This window comes from Nelusetta ayraudi, unplaced genomic scaffold (assembly GCF_046127955.1).
Source record: "Nelusetta ayraudi isolate G7.1 ecotype Tasmania unplaced genomic scaffold, CSIRO-AGI_Nayr_v1 ptg000013l, whole genome shotgun sequence".
Taxonomy (NCBI): domain Eukaryota; kingdom Metazoa; phylum Chordata; class Actinopteri; order Tetraodontiformes; family Monacanthidae; genus Nelusetta; species Nelusetta ayraudi.
The window spans coordinates 1,735,012-1,753,338 of NW_027466063.1; the positions used below are offsets into that span (position 1 = coordinate 1,735,012).

Genomic DNA, 18,327 nt, shown 5'->3' on the forward strand with positions numbered 1-18,327 from the left:
AACTTTTGTCCAATGCTTACATCATTGTGGTGCAACATTAGTAATACTGTGGCTACCACGCCCAGCCATCTAACTAACTTTAAGCCAGATGGCATCAGCAGAAGCTATTATTCTGACCACTCATAGTGTCATCGCCGCAACGTCCCATTTAATTTTCAAATTTACTCCTCTCTCCTGGCACCATCGGAGGTCATTCCTCTACTACTTGATCCTGTTACATCTGACGGTGCTCTCGTAGGATCATCAGATCTCTGTTATAAATACAGCGGGTCTTTTATTTTAGTAGGCGATGAAAGTGTAGAAACATACTTGTAAATAGATGGCACTGGAGGCTGTCAACTGTGATGGAAGAGAGGAGACAGACAGAGAGACGGCAGGCTGCAGTGACGGCTCGTTTGCACTCTGTTTTCCTTTTTTGGTGCACTGTACTGTTGATTTATGTCTCAATGTGTCATTTTGCATCGGCAGTTAAGCATCTTCAGCTCAGAATGAAAAATCGATTGCTTTTTCTGCATCAGTCATCCGTTTCACACGACACCAAGCATGTTCTTGGTGGGCAACTATTGAATGTGAGCTCTAGTGTCCAGAAATAGGAGGCATCACATTAAAACCTCTTGATACACTGTGTATAAAATAAATATTTGATGTTTTAGAACATTGGAGAATACAGTCAATAAAGACTACGCACATGAAGATGCTATACATTATCGGCATCATTACCAATATAAACTGCCATTTATTCTGCATAAAATAAGAGCTGGGCTCCACATTCATGCTCGTTTTCTGACATTTTTCACACAGCGATAAACTACTGGACAGCTTCCAATGGTTCAACATGTTGGATGAAAATCATAAGAAATAAGTAGCCAGTTTAAACATTTTTTGTTGCAGTTTGGCTTACAGCACGGCTGAAATGCCATCATCCACTTGTATGCACCCATCTGACGTTGGGCTCTAAGTAAACCTGATACGTTTGACTTTTTGATATCTAATTGGCTTCCTGGATGGATCAAGATAAATCCCGCTTCTGAAGGCAAATCTTGCTTGTGTTAGGGTGCTTTTTAACCACATTACTATTTTCACACGGTGAATTATTTCATTTCAGTAAATATAGTGTTTTATGTCTTTAATATTTTACTTATTTATGTGTGTTCTATTTCTATTGCATGATTTATTATTATTATTATTATTATTATTATTATTATTATTATTATTATTATTATTATTATTTTCTCCCTGTGTGTCAGAAAGGTGAGAGACTACCCAAAATCCCATTACGCACGTATAATGACAATCAAATATGTTGAATCTATAATCTAAAGTACTGGATCGAAAGAATGGCAGACTTGCTGGAAGACATACCTCAGTTTCACAGTCTGCATCAGCACAAGGCTGCCAGGTCAGCTGCCAACCGTCAGGTATCATTTGATGCATCACTTGATGAACCTCATCTACTGACCGAGGTTCTTTTCTGATATCTACCTATTATTATTATTATTATTATTATTATTATTATTATTATTATTATTATATATCCCGCCCCTACTTTATGATGCACAGCCCTACGATTACCGACATCCCTCGCTCCAAGGTGTGTGTGTGTGTGTGTGTGTGTGTGTGTGTGTGTGTGTGTGGTGGCAATGGTGGTGTTTGTGGGGGTGTGGAGGTGAGGGGGGCAGAGGGGTGTACGGAAGGCTGGCCCCTGCTGATTCAGAGGTTAGGAATTTGCATCTGATTACTATTTGTCAACCAATGATGTGAGTGTGCAGGCCGGAGAGCGTCTCCACGCCTCTCGACTCGCTCGCGCTGACTGCCTCAGCGTTTGCACGGCTCTCTCTCTCTCTCTAACGCACACACACACACACACACACACACACACGCACACACATATACATACGTAGACATTTACATACACACGTCAACTCGGAAGGAGGAGAAAAAACACGCAATCACACGCCAAAGAGCCGAATGCGACGATATCATGCAGTCACATGAAACCACTTTAATTGTAGCTTATCGACGAGCGAGCCGCCACCCCTCAGTCCCCGTCCTCCGCTTCCTGCCCTCCAGTGTATAGTCGGCGGGGGGAGATTGTGTTCACGCACAGGCGGGAGGAGAAAAAAAAAAAAACAGGAATGTTTCTTCCGGTTGTCGAGAGCGTAAAAACGGAACGGAAGCCAAAGTGGTAAGGTTAAATTCGTTTTTTTGGTTGTTGTTGTTGTTGTTGTTGTTTTATTCCAATGTATGTTTTTCTGTTCATGGTGTTAGGCGTTCTGGTGAGACTGTGTGTCACTCGCTGCTGTGTTTTCCTCTTTGGCCGAGCTCCTCTTTCGCGTTTTCTTTTGCTTTTCTTTTCTTTTTTTTCTTTTTTGGAGGGGGGCTCACGGTTACGTTTCCTTTTCTCGTCGTCGAAGTGACGTTATCGAACAGCCTCGTCAACGTTTGAATCGCGAAGGTAGCCGGTTGACTCACCTGCCGTGTGTCGCCCGTCGGACGTAACGCGACCGACAAACACGCAGCCACTACTTTACGTTTTTAAAAAAAATTATATATTAAAAAAAAAAAACTCCTCGCCGGTTTGACTTGACGTTTAGGAGTTGAGCGTCGACTTTTATGACTGTTTATAGAAACGAAAAGCAAACGCGAACGTCAGAAAGGTGACCAGCTTTGCCAACAAGTTATGCCGTAGTTACGTCTGCTTCTTCACGTTTGGGGTCGAAGCGTACGCTTGTTTTGACATTTCGCTGATACGCGCTCACAAACGCTACTACGTTTAAATCCACAACTTGCCCTAACGTTGCTAAATTAGCTTAGCTAAAATCACAAGCTGATTATTCGCAGATTTGAAACGGGGCTTCTGCTGCAGGTCAGCCTCGGATAAAGCAGCTGCTCATGTGCTCGCTAATCATGATCTATAGGTTCAACTGCTTAATAATGCGAATTTCAAGCACCCCCCCCTAGCGTTGGCAAGTCATGTACAATGCCAAATGCCTCTCAATGTTTATTTAATTGATAAAAGTGCACTTTGATGTCACTTTGGTTGGATATAGAAGCAGTGCTCGTGATCAAGATGAAAAAAAAAAAAAAAAAGACTGGCAAAATGTCATTCAGGGGGTCAAACAAGAGACAGTGTCAAGATGTCACATGTTTTGTGAAACACTGAAGCGAAACAATCATGTGGCGGTATTGTAACAGATGTGCACAAACATACAACAAATAAAACCCCTTGCAGAATTAACTGAAGCACCTGTGTGTGTCATTTTGATACGTGTGATTTTAGTTTCAGGCTGTCATTTTTCTGCCGGTGAAGCCCGTCATTACTGTTAAGGTGCCAAACAAAGGTGTAGTAGGTGGCTCAAAGCGTCTGTCAGCGGTGGCTGAGATCAAGCAAAACCAAACATGTCAGGGGAGCGACACAGACACAATGAGCTGCCTTCAGCACTATGCCGTTGTGGTGGGAAAATCCGCTGTGTCTGAGAGGCAGCGTATTTTTCTATGTGACGTCAGTAACATGCTAGGAAAAGTTGGCGAGGGGGCGAGGGGGGGGGGGTCTGGCCGTAGAAAACATTTTGGATAGTGGACTTAGCGGTAGTTGATACCATATATTGGTGAGAGCTGACTAGTAATATGCTGACAAGCGGTTGAGGTTGGTGCGAATTCTTCTCACCCGGTTGTAGGGGGCAGGGTGGACAGACACAGGAAGTTGGTTTGAGTTGAAAGGCCCATATAGTACTCTGTCTCCAATATATGCCTCACAAACAGAAAGACTGGTGTCAGCAAAGAATTTTATTGCTCTGAATTCACCTAAATGCACCACAGTCCCCTGGAAATAAAGTCTCCAAGTACTGATACATTGTGTGAAAAGCAATACCAGTAAAGATTCTCTCCGAAGACGTTAATTCGATTTCATTCAAAAAGGCAAGGAACTTCCTACAAGGGCGGATGAATTATCGCTTCAGAATTTTTGCAGTTTTTTTTTTTTTAACAATAGACAACCACTAAAAGGGGGTGCGCTGATCTGATTGTGATATCAGGAAATGGCTAGATTATGTGTTGTTCCAACTTTCTATGCAGTTAAATAAATGAATGAAATGCACTGGTAGTAGATCTACCAAGGTATCTGATAGATTGATTATTGGGGTGGAAAAGATGAATGAGTGCTCAACAAGGGTTTACATAATGGTAAGATTTTACAGCACTTTTTTCAGCTAAGCGACAAACTTCAACTATCATTTACTGGGGATTCTGTTGTAGATTAACTTAAAAACTGACTTCAAAAAGGTGAGTAGTTTTATTTTAATAGGAACCCTCAAGACAATTATTGCAAATGCCACACCACTGTCTAATAATCATGTTTGAGGCAACTCCTGAAATTGCCTCGCTAATCTCTTTGGTTCAAGCCGGCATATGGAATCTAGAAGCAGATACAGGTCAGCTTCACAAGGTCACTGGTTGCAGTGGACTGCTATGCTGTTGCAATTGAGGTGGGGGTTTCAGTGTCTTAGATTAGAAACGTATGACCATTAATCAAGTTCAAGTCTTAAAAGGTCTCTCCTGGCTTAGTCCTGACTTAACCTTACAACTCAGTAAGACTTCTCTGTGGCCTATGTTTATTTTTGTGTATGAACCCAAATCATACTTTTATGTTTGTTTGTTCTGCTTATAACTTCGTACGCCGTGCAGTTTGTTCTTTGGTAAATTGCGTCACAATTATTTTCCAGCAAGCATAGAAGCCTCTGTATTTGCTATAGAGGACTTTGGGTGGTCAGGTGGTCATTGGACAAAATTGAAAGCTCTTGGCTCCACTGCTGTACCGTCTGGTGTAACTTGATGGTTGGCCTGTCATTCTTCTGTGCTGGAGAATGTAATGAAACCAGCTTCTTAAAATTCTGTTTTGTTTATCACCTACAGCTTGTTTGATGTCTGGAACTTTAAAATCTCTTCAATGAGCAGGTTGTATTGTGTTGAATCGTGGAGAAAAAAGAAAGAAAGAAAGAAATTCTGGCTGGATTCTATCTGATGTCTGAGCTCAGCCCTGGGTTTCTTTAAAGAACATTTAAAAAGCAGTAAAATATGCTAATAAGCTTGCCCTCGAGCACCGTGGCTGAGTGTGCGTATCTGTCTCTGGCATTTGGCCAGTAAACTGCACCAAACATGCAGGGACAGGACAAGGCAAACAGCACTGATGTCCGTTTGTTTTCTTATTAGGCTGTAATCCATCACAATGCTGTAAAGGCTGCTCTCATGTTGTCATTGCATTTAAATCAGCAATGATTCAGGATTAAGAGCGTGGGCGTGGATCCAGACTCGGGTCTCGTATTGTGCTCTGTCTCCCTACAACAAGCCTTTAAAGTACGAGAGAGGAAGAGAGAACGAGAGCGAGAGAGAGAGCCAGGTGACTTGGCCGACTTTCAGACGTTTCCGTTGCCAAAAGCTACATTTCTAAGGGTCCTTTGCAAGCGTGCGGGGCTGTAACTCTGTTATCCTGCCAAAAACGTGCAGGACGGAAAACTCTCACGAGTTACTTCACTGCTTGGGCCGGAGCCACGGGGGGAATCCCGGCAGGGCCTGTCGGTGACGCAGGCAGAGAGCGGACTGAGGAAAAGTCTGAGCTTTCGGGATAGCCTGCAGCTCCCGAGCCAAACAGGCCTGGGCGGCCGGCACGCTCTGACAGACAAGCAGCCAACGACGTCGGGTCAGTGGCAGTGCGATCTATCCTGGTACTCGTCTGCCTGGATACCGGCGCACCTCGCTGCAACACGCTGACATGTCCGTCAAACCATAGGCGTTTGTGTTACATTTTGGGCTTTCGCTAGCCCTGGTGAGCGGCGGAGGTGCTCTCGTGCTAATCTAATGAGACGGCTGACAAAAGGATACACACACCCCCACCCTAGAAGCACGGTGCATGGTGCACGTGTCGGCTGAGATCTGTGTTAAGTGCAGAAGTGATGAATTATTTTTGTATGTGTTCAGGATGTGTCCCCTGGTGAATGCACAACACTTTTGTTTTGTAACTATGATTCAGTGTGCGAAATACAAGGGGGGCGTTGGGATTCATAAAAGCCTCAAAGCTAAATTTTATGGGGGTCTTGTGCTTTTTCAAAAAGATTAAAAAAAAACATTGTCATTAATGGTCATTAAAATGCCTTTAAGATCCTGTCTAATATTTATTTAAAAAATATTTTTAACAATTTTTTTTTTTACAAGCGGGGCCAACCAGTCCTGTGTGTAACAATCAGGGACAGCCACCCCACCCCCCTTCCACCACCACCACCACCACCACCACCACCACCAGCCCCCACCCCTGAATATTGACGGATGTTTCGCACACTGCTAAGATTTCCACTGGTCCGTGGCCTCGCTGCGGACAAAAGGCCCATCACAATGCCGTGACGCCGCTCGCCGCGTCGCCGTATAAAACCGACACGTTAATCCAGTTTGGGACGTTCATGTTGTTCATTGACAATGCGACGCCACCCACCCATCGGCGGCCAGCCTTCCGCACGCACCTCTCCCGGGAGTGGGGAGGGGGGCCGCTGCTGACAGCCCCACCGTCATGGCGGTGGCGTGCAAGCAGCAACACGTCACCCCCTGCCCCCACCCCACCCCCACCCCCGACCCCACCCCACCCCAAGTCTCCAGGATCTCTCAGAGCCTTTACGATGAAGTCGACACGCACAAGGAATTTGACTCGGTGCAGCACACCAATGCCTATTCAGCTGGAGACACGCTGGAAGTCTGTGACATGCTTTAGGTTATTTGCCCCCCTCACCACCACCACCACCCCTGCACAATGGGACTTATTTCTGGTTCATGCTGGCAAAAGCAGGGTGAAAGCAATGCTAAGTTTAAAAACATAAAACTAAATTACTAAATATATATTAAGGGAAGGAGTTAAATTTAGGGAACGCACACGCGTACACACAAAGCACAAAGCCCTTGCACTTTAAATTGCTCATAGGGTTTTATCTTATTTTATCTTATCTTATGTTTACCTTATTTATTGTAATTGTCTTGTGTATTTATTTTTTATATCTAACAACACAAATTTCCCCCTTGTGGGATCAATAAAGATTATCGTAGTCTATTCTATTCCATTCTATTCTAATCTCGGCCCCAACGAGCCTGCTTTTTATGTCGGCCAGTTTAAGCAATAACGATCTAGAATTGCATTTGAGTGCGACCAAATGCTCGATAAAGAGGGCGGTGGCCGTGTTCCTATAGCAGTGACGGCGCTTGGCCGCGCTTTTTTCCAAGCCAGAGTGGCCGCGACACAAAGCTGTCATCGGGTGAGATATACTTTTGCCAACATCCCCGGCATAAAAAACCGCAGGAGTAGCTGGGTCCGAATCCACCGCTCCGCCACTACCATCAGCCAAAAAGCAGAGGCATTCTGCTTTGTTTTTTTTTCTGACAGTGACATTTCCTGCAGTTAGGGGAAGTGACTCCATATAGCTCACGTTTTTTTTTCTGTGCCATTTCCCCGAGGGCTATCCTGTCTTTCATTATGTTTTGTCCAGCAAGCACGTATTTGCACGTATGTTCGTCTCAGCCCACTGAGGAATATTTGCTTCCTCTTCTTCTCTCAGACGCCTATAGATCAAAATAGTTTTTTGTTTTTTTTTGGCTCATGATAAATCTGAGTTTGTGGCAATAAGGCTGTTATATCCGTCTTTTTTCACTCATTTCCAATGAAAGTATGTATTGATCGCAAAAAAAAAAAGGCCTGACTTTGGTGTCATGCGCGCCCACACAGCTGGTTTCTGTTGCCGGATGCGTCTCCGCAGACTTGGCTGATGCGAGGCGGCTCCCCGCATTACATTTGCCTTTAAGCCCGCTCAATTTTATGGCATAGCTGGGTCTAATCAAATTTGGTGCCCTGTATTGCCTGCTGGAAGAGGTCAGTGGAGAGTGCGTGACGAGCGGGCGCGACACTTCCTCAATGATCTTGTTGTTGCCGCAATGGGGCTCAATGGGGCCTGTGTTATTGCCTTGCAAGGTAATACTGCAAGGAATGCGAGAGAGGGACGCTTAATCAAGACCAGCGGCCACTGACCGACTTTTAATGCCTTTTTTTTTAATAATGTGACTGGCTACTATTTGGCTGCCCTGTACCCTGTTACTCCTTAACGTCTGTCACATTGAATAGTCATCAACGTTTGAGGGGGGGTGCTCGGTCTGAGCGGAAGGCTCCGAGAAAAAAAAAAAAGAAAAAAATTGTTTGAAACAAGCGCCCAGTGACATAAATCAGGTTTTAAGCCCACGGCTGAGTCCACAATCTGCAAATTAACGCTTTTATGATGAAGCAAAATGACATTTTTGTACGTTAAAATTCCACACAACTCTGCTCAGCCTTGCTATTGTTCTCAACAGATATTCTTAGGTATTTACACTGGAGATTATCCTGCAAGCAAACAAAACACTATTAACAATCTTTCTATTTGTGCTAGAAATGTTTTTATTGGACTCGTGAATTATGGCATAACAGTCTGTCCTCGCCTAATTTCAAATGTTCTGTTTACATGCAAGGAGACCGAGCCTCACCCTCTCAGCTTGATCTTTGCTGCAGGGAAGACCTCAGAGCTGTTAATTGAAGCAAATAAATTTTTGGGGTTAAGCAAACAAACTTGGAGTTAGCCGAGGCTCGGCCCTTTCTCTGGCGTTGCTGTGACAGAATGGGAGCTGTTTACTTATTTTGAATATTTCTTATTTCCCAGTACTATTCAAAATGTTCTGTAAATACATTCGTTCTAATTGATATTGACTTATACATATTGAGAGTCTGAAGTGGAGTTTTTGTTGTGTTTTCCCCCCGGGGTGTGGTCGCTCTCCATGTTTCCAGGGTAGCACACACACACGAGGCCTACTGACTTTATCAAATCAGATGCTTTCAGGCTTGATTGCTTTCTGCACCTCCACTTGACAGATCTGAAGTGGTGTATTCTCATGTTGGAATGACTTCTGAGGTCCTGAAATGGGACATTTATACCCCAAAAGTACCACGAACCATTAGTCATTTACCAGGGACTAAAAGTCCCAGCCGTTTCCACCATGGCTTGAGTTCCATATAAATTCTACAGATCAGGCTGATGACGTTTAAGACTTGGTCAGCTACATTGAGGCAGGAACACGTCGGTAAGGTTCTTGTTTACCCTTTCAAAGTACTAATTTGTATATTTTTGTCTATAACTACCAATTCTAGAACATTACATTAAATAAAATGCCCAGCTTATCTAATTGTCTAGTTGTCGGTTGCAGAGCATTAATGCTACATGCCTTTAGTTTTGTGTAGGCGTGTCAAGTCGTGAGCTCCGACTCGGGAATGCAGTTTCCATGATGTAAACTTGGGTTGAGATAAACACTGCAAACACTCAACCAATGAGAATCCTCTTGCAGCAAGGAGCAGCAGCCTCCTGAATTCAAACACGGGGTTCTTCCGCTTACAACGGTTACAAATTCCTGAATAAGTTCTTTTGTTTTCTCATTTCAGGGGTAAAATTCCTCTTGTGTGAAAACGGGATCAAACAAAGGGATATGCAAGAAATGTCCGAACAGAAAAGCTTTAATCACTCAAGAATGCTTCTTTTGGTGATAAGATCTGTAAAAGCCTGTTTTACCACCAAGGGGGCTGTAAAACGCAGCACTGGCCAATGGTGCATGTCAGTGCTAAGGGAAAATGTGATTATACTAGCTTTATTCTATACATGCACTGCACAGTCGGTATGGTAGAAATCATGTGGCTGCATAAAGTTTGTGGGAGTTCATTAAAAAATTAGTTTGCTGTAGCTACTAAACTACCACAGCTGATTTGACACAGAAGCTACGGCACGTTGCACCGATACAATAATCCAAGAAGAGTATTTTTGAGTGTCACACAGCCATTTGTTTCTATTTTTCAGGGAGCAAAGAGCAGAAACAGCTCGAGGGTTTTATTTGAAGACTCCATTTCTCCTGTACAAACCTCATCCAGTGCGCAGTGAACCTCGAAGTCCTGTCCAACAGCAGGGGGAGGTTTCTTATTTCAGTGCCTTAAAGGAAATAGAGGCAGTTAATTCAGCTGCTGAAAGTGCAAGACGAATCCACATTGAGGTTGGCACCTGAGAACAAAACTGCTTACAGAGGGGGAACCTGCTGTTTACATCTGTTGCTCTATCAGGGCTTTGGCCGCTTTGAGTGACACTATCAAGTTTGCAGCACCCGGTGCGTGCAGTTGTCCATGTCTTTGCATTGGGCGGCCTCTGCCACCACTACTCTCACACTTAATTGGCCACTGAGAAAGACTGTTTGGCAAGCAGTAGTTGCATATCCTTACAGCCTTATGTATGTGCATTTATGTGCGGGTGCCTGTCTCTTTATCATGTTGGAATTAGACCCTTCGCTCTCGTTCTTATCACTCTGTGCTGTTTGCACAGACCTCGCAATCTTCCACCTCTTAAATGTGGGTTTAAAAAAAGAGGATTAACCCATTTGCTCTTGTAGTTTATGCCTTATCCTCCCGGTCAGCCAATTCCCAAAGTTCCTGTCCTGATAGCTCCTCCCTGCCCCCCTAAACTGGTCCACTTGCCACCTATCCCAGCAGGCTAGCTGCCCTTCAGCCAATTAAGGTGTTAAATGAGACCTAAGGGTCTTAAAGGGTCAGTGGCATCTTGAGGGATTGTCTCCTACGTTGTATGGCACATTTATTGCACTGTGGGCTTTTTTTGTGGAGTTTTATCTTATGTTGTAATGATTTTAATATTGCCTCAGTTTCCGCATAGCCTAGTCTGCTGTGGCTCCAAAAGGTCGGTAGTTGCAGGGGCATACAGGTCAGGACATTATATAAAAAGCTCAAATCAGAAGTGGTTAGTTTGATAAGAAGTGGATGTCTGATAAACAGTGATATGGTTTTATTATGAGCATGGATATGAATTCATTCAAAGTTGGACTTCTGCCATCTGGATGCATTGTCAAAAGAAAATTAAACCTTGTACTCAGTTTTGTTAAGGATCTTTAGGATTTTAGTTATGAAACACTAGTCCCACTAAAAACTCCCAGAAGGACGATAAAGCATACGGCAGAACAACCGCACAAATCATTAATTTTAGTGTTAGCTGAAAAATATGAATTTAAGTAAAGAAACAGGAAATCAGAGAGCAGGAAATGAAAATGGACAATCAAACGCTGCCATACGCTTTCTCACTTTTCGTCAGTCATTTTACGCTGTGCTTGTCAAACCGTTAAAATGTTCCACATGTGTCAGCCAGAACAGCAGGAATTGCATTTTGTCCTTTGGTCCCTGGTCTAAATGTCGTCATATTAATGTAGTCATATAGAGATATTGACAAGGGGGAAGGACAGCATTCGTAAAGATCCAAACATAAACCTATATAAGAAAACCTTTATTCGTCTGCTGTTTATTATCTCGGCTGTGTGCAGAAGGACTATGGACAGGGGCTGAGAACTGGTTGGCTCCATGGCTACTGAGGTACCTCATTTACTGCCTTTTCGACAGGATTTTCTCACAAATTGTGAGAAAACACGCTAATCATCCATGTGTCCACAAAAGGCTGTGGATGCCCAGAAAACTGATGCACGCCTTGTTGGACTTTCTATGTGTTTGGATCGCAGTCAAGAATCGGTGCACTTTGTGACATCACAAAGTGCTGATTTCCAGAGGGGTCTGTTTGAGCACGCACTTTATGAAAGATTGCGCAAACAAAAGAGACAAAACTATACTTTTCTCCCTCCTGCAAAGTTAATTGAGTGTCTACCCATATTATTGTTGGCCGGCTCTGTTAGGAATGTCAGATATACAACATGTACTGTATATCAGATGCCACAGTGCTGGAAACATGTGGTTCATGTGACTACATTTTGAAATGCACACTTTTGCAGTAGCAGGTAGGAGCGGGTAGGATTTTAAGTTTCCTCATGTGAGCTTGCTGTTCTTGAGTATCAGGGTGCAAGCTCAGATTGGGTCATGTTTAGTAGAGATACGCATGTTTGCAGCTGCTGTAGTGTCAGATTTTTATTCTACTGGATCGTTGCCCCGACCAGGCGTCAGAGCGCAAACATTTAAAGATTTTTCTCTTTTCTACGGCTCGTCCGTTCTTCCCCATAGCTCAAATTCATTTTGAATATTCGCCACTTTTCCATGGGCTCGCCGCTCACAGATTAAAGGCTCTCAATGCATTGAACCCTTCCGCTGTGTTTGGGGAAGGGGAGGGAACGCGGGCCGCAGATTACGTTGCACCATCTAGCATGTAGGAAATCGTGTGGCCCCTGCGACGAACGGTGGCATGAAACAAAACAACCACTTCTGCTTCTCTCTGCACGGGAAGACTCGACAAAGGAGCTTTGTTGTAATCACTTCTGTCTTTGGCGCTACACGTATGACGGCTGTCGAGAGGCGGCGGGAGGGTGGGCGGTTGGTTGGGGGGGGGGGGAGACGAAGACACGCCGCTTATTTGCACACGGTTCAAAGTGTAGCCACTTGACATGTTGAGTAATGGGTATTGTAAATATTCTAGGTCGCGCACACAAAGACATGGGCTGATCTGAAGTTATTTGCCTATAGGGCACTCCATGCAAAAGAAAACATGCATGGACATTCGCAGTGTGGCACTACTAGGTTTTGCGCTGTGTTTTTCTGCTGTTTGTTAGGTGGGTTTTTTTTCTTCCTGCAGCTGCAGCAGCAGCAGCAGCAGACAACGCTCTCGTCGTGTAACACCCGATCCACATCGCGTGGAGTTTAACGTCTAAATCCTGCTCACACTGGTGCCATTCTCCCATCTGACAACTGCCACCGTCCAGTTGCGCCGTTATCACCGTGCAAGAATGCAATGAATCAATATTGGGTATCTGTCGGCCGCCTCGTTGCATCTGCTCCATCAGTTGTCACTTCCTTCACGGTCTGAAGAAACACAAGTTTCACAGCTCTTGTTTCCTTGTGCAATACATCTCTGAACGCACAGCTATAGCATCGGCTGCCTGAAATACCTCTTCCTGTGCATGCTGCGGTCATTCTCTTGCGTGACAGAGCCTTCACGGTTGCTGCCACGGCGCATTTGTCGAGAGAATTTGATTGTTGCGGCTGGATCGGAGGGCCGCTTTGGCTGCAGCGTCTTCCTGCTGCATTTGTGCTACTGCAGTGGACATTTGTCGTCTCTCTCCTTCTTTTTTAAGCCCTGCACTTTCTCCCTTCTGCATTTCTATGGTTTCTTCCTGATCACAGACACAAACAAGTGCAGTAATCATTACATGTCCGAGACGTTGCTCAACCTTTTGCCTTTTTTTTTTTTTTCTCGTTTTGGTTTCCTGGAATTTGTTACTGTATTAACTTGTGCGCCAGATGATTAAATGTTGTCGATTACACTTTACGCTTGAGTTATTTAGTTATTTGCTTTTTTATTGTTTCTGTCATCCAATCAGTTCATCTTCATTTGTTCTCCCTGTTTTGCAGTACTTTTACATCTGCCTTAATTCCTTCACTGTGTTGCAATGGACTCGCAAAATACAAGCACGTCGACACAACCTGACCCAGTGCACCACCTATTTCTTATCTGTGTGATGCACGTTGGTCGTTTCTGATTTATTCTTTTTTTAGCAATCATAAATTGAATAACTTGCAGGTTGCAGACTCCTTCTGTTCACAAAAAGCATTTTCCATTAAATGAAAGCAGAACTGACTATCACCACATCCTCTGCAGAGTGCGTGGACCTTATGCGTGTAGTGTACTATATAGTCCTTGTGCTGCTCGGGAGCACAGAGTGTGCTTGCACACTCATTAACCTACTAAACCTATTAAATGCCGGTTTAATTGTTTCTGAGCCACGTGAGCGGCGCATTGAGGAACAAACATCTCCCTCTCTGCGAAGAGCGATACCCGCCGATTAACGCCGCAGTGATGACGGGGTGTATCTCCAGCAGGGCTGCTGTAATGGCCACATTTTGGCCAGGTTAGTGCGAGTGTGTGCAGCAGAATCTGGAATCATGTGATTAAGGAGGAACTCGCGCTGCGACTGGATGGCGTCAGTAATAAAAGATTTGGGAGAAATGATTGGTCAACCTTTTTTTTTCTTCTTTTTTTTTGGGCTGACCTTTGCGTTGTTGACAGAAAAGAAAAATCAAGTCAGTCAGAGAGCTTCAGGTGAGCCATGAAGCTCGAGAGCAGAGCCTGAAATGTCTTTTTCACCCGATTGAGACACAAGAGTTGGTAATAAAGCAGCTTATTCTAGCTGCGGTGGGAAATGGATTTTGACTGTTTGAGTGTTTTTTGTTTTCCTGTGTGATGACAGTAGGGCGACGGGTGCGAGTTTACTTCCCTCAACAGTTTCTTTAACATAAAAAAAAATAAAATGTGACAAGAAAACAGAGGCTAAACGGCAAAACTCTGGTGTATGGTGCGAAACATTTGACCGGCGTTACTAGTGTGAGTCTCAATGGGGAAGTACGGCGCCAAAACCTGAAGTTTTGCGCAGCGACCACGGCAGGTGCTCTCCGGAGCTCTCAAGGTATTAGTCAGTGTGGCTGAAAGCACGGTGGGCGTACAGTCATCGCCGCAAGTCAGAACCCTCAATTCCAAGCACCTGCTTTTAAATTTGATTTTCCCCACGTTGACTGTTGACTCTACGTGGCGGGCTTTTTTTTTTTTCTTTTCTTTTTTATCTGAGCCTCACCAAAGAGAGCCGGCTGCAGCCGCTCCGAGCTCTTGAAAACGCGCGTGCTGAGCGAGCAGCCGAGCAGCGAAGCAGATTTGGGCTGAAGGTTTCAACGGCTGGCGGTGTCGTGTCAGAAACGGGAGCCTCTTTCGAAACCGACGACTGAAGCTGATTTGCATACCCCAAATTACGTCTGGAGACTGGTAGGTGGGAGCCGCATCAGCCAGCACACTTCCCGTCACTCTGTCTGCGACTTGATTTTTTTTTAATTGAAAGGTGGAGGGGGGCATACCAGTCATACCTAAGCAGAGTGACGCTACCGTAGCGTAACCTGGAGTGGTGTGAGATCTGTGCGAGGCCGTGCGGTTGACTCACGGCAGCTGCGCTTTCTGGGCCCAAAAGTGGGCAAAAAAAAAAAAAGGATTTTGTGGAAGGTGAAGACGGCCGACGATTCGTCCTGCCATCCGACTTCCCCCTGGCTGTCAAAGCTTAAATCAGGCACGCACCACCCGTATATCCAGTTTTCTCTTTTGCAAAGTTTCAATTTGGGGGGCTTGCTTTCGCAAAGTGCGGAGGGAGGTATTCTGTGAAAAAAAAAACAACACACAAGCGACAACAAATTCACAGTCTGCAGAAACTGAATGAAGTTGGAAATAAAGTCATATTTCACCGTTCAGTGTTGAGGCGTTAAACTGAAATGCGAACTGACAGTGGGAAGTTGCCGTCTGACACCTTTTTTTTTCTTCCTCCTCCTCTCTCTCTCTTTCTCAGGTCCTTGTAATCCATCAGCACACTGCAGTCCCACCCTCTCACCCGCTACCAGTGCCTCGCCGAAACACTGTCAGCTCAGCTCCGCCGCAGGGCCCACGGTCTGCCTCCCCGACGACCGCACAAAACTTTGCCGGGACCGAACGCGAGGCTTCCGTCTCTGCTGACTGCATGTCTCAGAGCTTCGTCCGGCGCCCCTCCTCCTCCTCCTCCTCTTCCTCCGCCCCGCACAGCTCCTCAAGGACCCGCCGACCCCCCGCACGACCTTAACCTCCCAAGAGAGGCCGGCGGTCACCCGCGCTCCCATTTTTCTCTCTGTCCGGGGGGAAGAAGAAGAGCGGGGAAAGGAAGGCGTCTGAACACGGGCCACTTTCCCCAGAGATGAAGCTGCAGGCCGTCATGGAGAACCTGCACAGGCAGCAGCGGGCCAAGTTGCTGATGGAGCAGCAGCTGCAGCAGCAGGCGGCCGCACAGCACGCTCAGATCCACGCCAGCGGCGGCGTCGGAGGCATCGTCGGAGGAGGAGGAGTGGGCGGAGGGCGAGAAAGAGGCGGCGACGAGCTGATGGGCAGCCCCGCCCCCGAGGTGGACCAGACCCAGATGGCGGCGCTGGCGGCCATGCGCGCCGTGGCGGCCGGCCTGCAGAAGGTGTCCGACAGCCCCATGTCTGAGCGCAGCAGCGGTGGCGAGGGCGAGGACGAAGACGAAGACGACGACGACAGAGGGGAGCAGCATTACAAAGACATGATGGGCTCGGATGAGGAGGAGCAGATGTGAGTATTGAAAAGCCGTTTTTTTCTTGCTCTTTTTTTGCCTTTTCGTACCATTTTCGTCACGCCGCCTCCGTCTCGACTCGCTCAGCAAGCGCAAGTGGGACGAGGAGGACTTTGAGGGCGAGATGGAGGAGGACTTTGACGACGAGCTGGCCGAAGAGGGCCTGCCGACGGGCCACGACGCCGTGGCTCCGGGGAAGGGCATCCTCCTGCTGCCCCACCGCCAGCTCCACCCCCACTCCCAGCTGCTGAAGGTGCGGCCCAGCGTCGACCAGGAGCCCCACGTCGCCGTGCTGCCGACGCACGCCACACACAGCCACCTGGGTGGCCAGGACCACGGTGAATGGACCTACGAAGAGCAATTCAGACAGGTAGGGGGTCTTCTTCTTCACCTTCTTCTTCTTCTCCTTCTTCTTCTTCACCACGCTCGGGGCTCACAGTGACCCGGGTGAAATTGGACGGCGTTGTGCATTTTTCGCGATTAACAACCCAGAGGATCGAGTGTGTCAGCCTCAGTTTTGAGTCAAAAGCAGATGAAGCCAAAATGGAGGTGCAGCAATAAACCTGACTTTAATCTACTGTAGAGCTCATCAGGGGCTCATAAATGATGAACATGGAAAAGAGCTGCTGTCAGTATATGATGGTTCTAAATGGCAGGAAACTGAAGATGAGATTTTTATTTTATTTATTTTTTTGGTCAGCTTGCCGAAGGGTGACCTCATCAGTTGGAATGCCACAATCAACCTAAGAGCACATGTTCTGTGGTTCACTTGGAAAGTCAGGAGATGGTCTTAATGATTTGGGGATTCAGCAATGACGTTGCAGGTAATGAGGAGGCTGAAACATTCCTCTCTCTACATTCTGGTCACCTGAGCCGAGTGTTGGTGGTGAGCACGGTCTCAAACCCAGACCTCTCTGTTCCAATTCCAAGCGGAGAGATATTAAACTGGGGAGACATCGCACCAAAGTAGCCGAGCAGGCCCAATTCAGCGTTAAGTTTCCAATCGCAGGGGCCTCGGGTTTTAAACAACTTGATCACACAGTCAGAGTGGAAAACTGCCACTGTGTTGTCGCTTCAGAGAACCGCATCAAGGAAGCCCCCTGAAGACAAAAGACACTTTATTACATGTCATTCAGCCAGGGTGGTAAATTCACACCAGCCGCAGGACAAATGTGGACAAACGCAGAGTTGTAAAGAGTTTTCTTTGCAACTCAGCTGAAATTCTTTCACCGGTTTAAAGTGCAGCTCCGAACAATCGGCCGTTCTTGTGAAGTCACTTAGTGGCGGCTGCTTGACATTTACTGTCTAATGTAGCCTGAGAGTAAAAAAAGAAAAAAAGGTAATTTCCTGTCGTGAATTGGACTGTGAGCCGGGGAAGCGAGGCCAAGGAAAGTTGGGTGGGAGGGGCATAGTGTAGGCATTTTAACAGTTTTACCATGCTAGCGTTTACTGTAAACATGTTAGCAGGGTGGATATTATGAGGGAGGCCCCGGTGGAATAAGAGAGACTGTTTATGTTGAGAGTTGTGTGTTTGTCAGCAGCCATGTTGAGATGCAGGCCCACTATCAAATGGAGACTTCTCAGCTCCCACTGTTGCACAATGGAGAGACCCACTTATTGTTGAGAAGTGGAATTTACTCCCAAAAACTGAAGACAATTCGCCGCAAACGTTGCAACGTGAAATTAAATCAACAGCAGCGTTGACATTAGGTCAAATTGTCTTGTTTTGTTCACATAGCCTAAAAAAGTCTTGGGGCAAAGCCGGAGGTTGGGCCTGCCGTGACAAGGTCTCTTCACAATTAGTTTGATAAATAAACACAACAAACTGGTTTGTCGCTCTGCATACACTTCATGTGAAAATGTGACAAGATGTCCCTTCATGCCATGTGCAGTCTACTTGCTTTTTGTCCAAACCTCTTCATGTACGGCGTCTTCATGTAATGCTTGTGGCCATGTTGTCATTTTGGCTTCAGCTATCCACCCCAAAAAATAAATAAATAAACAGATTGTGAGCTGATGTCTCATGTGACCACGTGCTTCTCTTGAGAAGCTGCTGGAGGAACATGGAGATGCAATATGGCCACCGCCCCTTTCCATGTGGAGTCACTCTTTATTTAAATATTAATGTCGGCATTTACTGGCTGG

General features: G+C 45.8%; 1 protein-coding gene across 1 annotated transcript in view; it reads left to right on the top strand.

The window, feature by feature from the left end:
• The first annotated feature begins 1,824 nt into the window (after positions 1–1,824).
• arid3a (AT-rich interactive domain 3A) overlaps positions 1,825–18,327 on the top strand; it is a 44,766-nt gene continuing 28,263 nt past the window's right edge. The window contains exons 1-3 of the mRNA XM_076022671.1: positions 1,825–2,185; positions 15,412–16,181; positions 16,270–16,552. Coding sequence (XP_075878786.1) covers positions 15,790–16,181; positions 16,270–16,552 — 675 coding nt within the window. The 5' untranslated portion in view covers positions 1,825–2,185; positions 15,412–15,789. The remainder of the gene's footprint in view (positions 2,186–15,411; positions 16,182–16,269; positions 16,553–18,327) is intronic.